General features: G+C 40.8%; 1 protein-coding gene across 1 annotated transcript in view; it reads left to right on the top strand.

Annotated features, from left to right (window-relative positions):
• Positions 1-6,000, top strand: part of LOC138979605 (gastrula zinc finger protein XlCGF58.1-like) — a 29,683-nt gene continuing 23,683 nt past the window's right edge. The window contains exons 1-2 of the mRNA XM_070352316.1: positions 1-91; positions 5,312-5,438. Coding sequence (XP_070208417.1) covers positions 5,339-5,438 — 100 coding nt within the window. The 5' untranslated portion in view covers positions 1-91; positions 5,312-5,338. The remainder of the gene's footprint in view (positions 92-5,311; positions 5,439-6,000) is intronic.

Here is a 6,000-nt window from a genome sequence, read left to right as displayed (position 1 = left end):
GCTTGGTTTTTCGCACCCATCTCTGCTTGCCGAAGATCGGGATCTGCGTGGGGAAAAAGGCCTGTTTGACGAACCTCAATCAGCAATCTTCGTGAGTTCTTTTAGTCCTTTTCATAACTTTCGTTAAAAATATGTTTTATATGCGCAGTGTTAAAGTTTAATATCTTTACGACGCTTCTGTGGACAGTGCATCTGTAAACTGTTCATTTTGGAGGCCTAGTGGCAGTGCACGAACACGGATACCCACACAAAACTCAGAACTTCAGTCGACGGGCGACATATCCTGCCAAGTGCCGCGTGTGGTTCGCTTTTCAGAATTTTTTGTTTCAGTGTTGCTTGTGTACCCAGCATTAAACGTTCGAAGATCAGCACGTTTTACGATTTTGCATTAAATTATGGCATTCTGAAAGCAGCGAATGCAGAGAGAGAGGGCTTTTTTTTTTTTGGGGGGGGGGGGGGGGGGGGGGTCAGCAGTCGCTTTGTTCGCCCCTGTGACTGACTTGTTGGTCCTGTCTCAGTGTCTGGATCACATAGTATATATTCATAACATTCCAGGGATGACATCTTGTATAAATCAATATACGCCAGCACACAAAAGTATGCCGCCAAGTATGTGTTTGTTACTCATACTCATAGTCCTTCAGCATGTGCTGGTGTAGGCATAGGTATGCATTGTTGGTTTTTGTGTTTGTTTGTCTGTTGTTGTTTTGTTTTTAGGGGATGGTGGTTACTGTGTGTGTGTGTGTGTGTCTCATTGTCCTAAATAATGTTAATGGGTATTTTACCAACATTAGCTAACACATACTGACAAAGCCATAGATCCATCAAGCCTCAAGTGCACAAAACAAATATTGATTATTTAAAATGTCATCCATACACAAAGGTTCAACAATTGGATCATGGGTTGAATTTAAAGCCATATGTACTTGATGACTATACACGCTAATTGCTTTACCAACAGCTGGAGACATGCTAAATTAAGTTCCCTGCAAAATATTGTGGTCTAGGACCCCTTCAATGTTGAGATATGTTAATTTTCATTTTGATCTGGATCGTCCTATTTATAGATTTGCCAACAGAGGTAGCGTTGACGCAAGGGAAATAACTCCGCGTCTTTGTTTACATCCAAAGTTTTTGAGACTCTAAAACAAGCTGTAATGCATGTATATGGTCCGCGCATGGCGACATATCGTCATTACATGGTCTTATGGTGCGTTTGACATCGATTATGGGCAAACTACACTTTGTAAACACGGGAGCGCGTACATATGCCTTTAAGAAAAACAGAGGAACGCGCACGAAGAACTTTGCGTAAACCTGGACCGAAATTGGAAAGTGGTGACGGGATGTGACGTCACCACTTCAACAAACTCGCGAAGATTGGAACTCACGAACATTTGACGAAGATGAATCTGGATGTCTCTAGTATTTTTTAAAATGTGTTTAACTTTTTTTCCTTTTTAACACTCCTTCCTTTTATTTTGCACTAAATCTGTTCCTTTTTATTGTGAACAGTGAAGCATTTTGGTGATGGCACTGAGATTGCAACAACAACTGTGATCACTGGCACTGCCTTCCGTCCTAGAAGCAGCAATAAATTGGTTTTAGTTGTGGTTATAGTTGTCATGCAGGAACGCAGAAAAAGAAGTTACGGTTAAACATGTAAATCTGCTTCGCATCGAGTTAGTTACTCTGCCAGGATCTCTGACCGTAATTGCGAACCGCATCTCTTGATGTACAGTCAGTGGCTGATTAGGGATCGCACTGTTGATGAAATACATGTCTTTCTGAGTCTTCTTCTTCTTTTTCTTCTGTGTTGTTATAATTGAATTTTTGAAGAAAATCTTATTGGACGGCAAAAAATATAGGTAGCTTGTGGAGAGTGCGGGTCTCTGAGCCTGGGGGGTCCGTAGCCAACTTTGTGGTTGTCCAGCCACGCACGGCATTCCGAAGACTACACCTTTTAACACATGACTTGTAATAGCCAATGGTGCGTAATGTGTGTAACTTTCAGTCGTGCTTCTGTAATGGCGAAGATTCCGGTGTCGTGGCTGTCACGAGCGGTTTTTGAGTCACTTGAGAAAAAGTGACTATGTAATCGGTCAGTGTTAGTCTGTCCGGCCGGCCGGCCGTCCGTAGACACCACCTTAACGTTGGACTTTTCTCGGAAACTATCAAAGCGATCGGGCTCATATTTTGTTTAGTCGTGACCTCCAATGACCTCTACACTTTAACGATGGTTTCGTTGACCTTTGACCTTTTTCAAGGTCACAGGTCAGCGTCAAAGGAAAAATTAGACATTTTATATCTTTGACAAAGTTCATCGGATGTGATTGAAACTTTGTAGGATTATTCTTTACATCAAAGTATTTACATCTGTAGCCTTTTACGAACGTTATCAGAAAAACAAGGGAGATAACTAGCCTTTTCTGTTCGGCAACACACAACTTAACGTTGGGCTTTTCTCGGAAACTATAAAAGTGACCGGGCTCAAATTTTATGTGAACGTGACTCATTGTGTTGTGAATAGCAATTTCTTCCTGTCCATCTGATGCCTCATATAATATTCAGAACTGCGAAAGTGACTCGATCGAGCGTTTGCTCTTCTTGTTAAACGCGGCAGTATTGCCATTGTTTTATTGTTTGTTCGTTCTATTTTCTCTCCCATGTTGTCTCGTACTGTGTCAGTGCACAGGCGGAAGTATCGTCCACTGGACTACTAGTAGTCCAGTGGACGATACCTCCGCCTGTGGTCAGTGTCAGTAAGTCTGGTGTTTTTGTTTTCACGGTTTGTCTACTTCACTAAACCAAATGGCACCAAGCATTTCAACAAACTACCTTTTTTGAGAGAGCAAAACGGTAACATATTTTTGTTGCAAGAGACACATTTGAAATACGATCAGGAGAACACTGTAAGATCACAGTGGGGCTTTGAGTGTTTTGTAGCAGGATGCGACTATGGAAGTAAAGGTGTTGCAGTGTTGTTTCGCAACAACTTTGAATAATTATTCATTTATTGTGTTCATGATGTTGTTCGAGACGAGAATGGTCGTTTCATTATTGTAGTGTTTGTCACTTTGTGGGTTTCCCTTACGGAGTAAGGGAAACAACTCCCTTTTCCCCTCCCGTGACCGGAAGCAATATGCCACGCTTCGGCGGGCTTATTAGTTAGTGTTGACTGAAGATCCCTACTGAACTGACGTACACACTGACAGCGCGCCGTAACAAGAGTTTTACCACCTGTGTTTTCATGTACGTCGGAGCGATAGAGTGGATGCGTGAAATGTCTCGTCTTGTTATATGTTTACAGCTCGGCTGTCACTACAATGGTGTCAGAAGTTCGTTTTACAAACATGCGCTGGCGTATAGCTGTGGCTAATTTTTTGTTTTTTGTTTGTTTTTGTAGTTGAGTTACAGAAGGGTCGGGTCACTTTGTGCCCCGGACTACAAGAAATGTTTGGACAACAAAGACAGATCATGTGATGCCACAATCTATTGATCTGTGTTTATTTACAAAACCCAGACACACAATTTTAAGTCAAGTCAACAAGTTTATTTTCAGCCACAAAAGTAACAAGTCTCGTAAGGCGAAATAGCAACATTTATCAAGCTGTCGAACTCACAGAATGAAACTAAACGCACTGCTTTTTTTCACCAAGACCACATACTCGTAGTTTCGTCAGTCCACCGCTCGTGGGAAAAGCAGTGAAATCGCCAAGCCATGCAGAATAGTGCGGTAGTGGTTGCGCTGAGCAGGATAACATGCTTTTCTGTATGTCTATTCTTTTTAGCTTACTGAGTTTGTTTTTGTGGTGTTGTTGTTCTATTTGTTCTGGTGGTTGTTGGTTGGTGAATGCTTCTCAGTCAAACGCAATAAAAGTGAGTCGAGCAAGTGAAATCATTTCTTGTTCTTTACTTCGCAAAGGTTCCCGCTCGACTGTCGAGATCTTTCACAAGTCTCGCGGTCTCACGTGATCACGTGATCATACAGGCACACATCTTATTAGTGCAATGCGCAAAACAAACCAACAAGCGTGCAAACAATGTCATGGACAGTCATCGTCTCACATACACCCCCCGGGACATGCACGTCGTTGACCAAGTGTCATCAACGACAGAATATTACAAGCCAATTTGCACAAACAATTCTTTACCACCAAAAGAATTCTTAAAGACAAAAACGTATGGCAAAAAACCACAAAGACAATCGTACGGTGCATCAATGGGAAGCCACACTATATCCAAAAATATAAACTGTGCACAACGCTCGCCAAAACATAGGGTGCCAAATGACAACCTATCTACACACTGAAAACCATCACACTGAAACCACAAGTTGCAAAAAAGATCCTCAGTCAATTTCATTTAAGCCTTTGTCAAAAACGTTTAGGCTAAAAGGTTACTATCTAAAATATTTGTCGTGGCCAAATACATTCACCCTTTTCGTTACAACCACCAAAAGCAACGACCATACACCCCCCCAAAAAAAATTATAAAAAAAATCAGGAAATAATGTACATGTCCGGAATTTGTCCCCTGGCAGCAATCTTCTTCTTTATCTTTTACATGCATACAAAACAAACACACAATCACACCTAAGAGGTTCTTGAACATACCATCAAAATTAAACTGCAATCACAAAACAATGTAGCCTTGACTACGCATTGATTTCATTGCAGAATCAAATCTTGGAAAAAACAAAACATACCATCAAAATTAAATTGCAATCACAAAACAATGTAGCCTTGACTACGCATTGATTTCATTGCAGCATCAAATCTTGGAAAAAAACAAAAACTGAAACAAGTTCAGCCCAACACAACACAATGCACAACAAAACACTAACAGGTTATCTCCCTTTGATCGTGTAATCATAAGTCAATTGCAATAACACAATGTAGCTGTGACTACAACTTGCATTAACTGCAACCTAGAATATTGGAGAGAAAAACAAAACAGATTCTCTCCCTTTGATCACACCATGCTGCTTCACCATTGACAAATCAAACACAACCAATTTCCAGAAGAAAAAAAAATAAATAAAAATCCGGTATAAAATTGATCTTAAAAATGTATCCATTATTCCTTTGTCCTTTCCCAACAATTGACTATTCTGCAGCAACCACTGACAATTTCAGCCTTGACTGAACACTGTCCTTTACTACAAGTCTAATTGGAAATGTTATCTTACATGATTTTATCCCTATTTTTCAACCTTGTAGCCCCGGAAAGTCATAAATAGACCACAGCTTTAAAAACAAAAATCAGTTGTGATAAAACATAGCTTGTGTGAATATTGTATGTCCACCAGGTAAGGACAACCAGCTAACATATCAGGATGAAGTCGAGGAAGCAGCCGTGTACTGTGGTGGTGAAGGTCGAGTATGATGTCGAAGAGCCGTCTGCAGCCTCTGATGAGATGGACACAATGCCAAGCAGTAAGTGTGTGACCTGATATTGTGTTTTGTGTTACATTCATTAATTGCTTGCTTGATACAGGCTTTTGAAATGAAAGTTAATAGCAGTAAATCATGTGCTGGGGCGAGTCGTTCACTGGGGGTTCATTATATAGTAAAAACTAAAATGCATATGTGGTGGCAAAATCGGTCGTAAAAAGGTAGTATATGTAGTCGTAGAAACGGGGGTCGGTAAAGGGAATTTCTGCGGTATCACAGTGGAAAAAGGAATTTTTAATCATAATCTATCATTAGTTAATATTTATTTAGTGGTTTGTTTTTTACATTTAGTCAAGTTTTGACAATGATTTAACATAGACGGGGAATCAAGACGAGGGTGTGGCCTTTGTGTGTGTGTGTGTGTGCGTGTAGAGTGATTCAGAGTAAACTTCTGGACCGATCTTCATGAAACTAAACATGAGAGTTCCTGGGTATGATATCCCAAGACGTTTTTTGACTCACATGCGAAGCAAAAGTGAGTCTATGTACTCACCCGAGTCGTCCGTCCGTCCGTCCGTCCGGCCGTCCGGAAAACTTTAACGTT

The sequence above is a fragment of the Littorina saxatilis genome, linkage group LG11 (assembly GCF_037325665.1).
Source record: "Littorina saxatilis isolate snail1 linkage group LG11, US_GU_Lsax_2.0, whole genome shotgun sequence".
Lineage (NCBI taxonomy): Eukaryota > Metazoa > Mollusca > Gastropoda > Littorinimorpha > Littorinidae > Littorina > Littorina saxatilis.
This window is presented reverse-complemented; position numbering and strand designations above follow the sequence as displayed.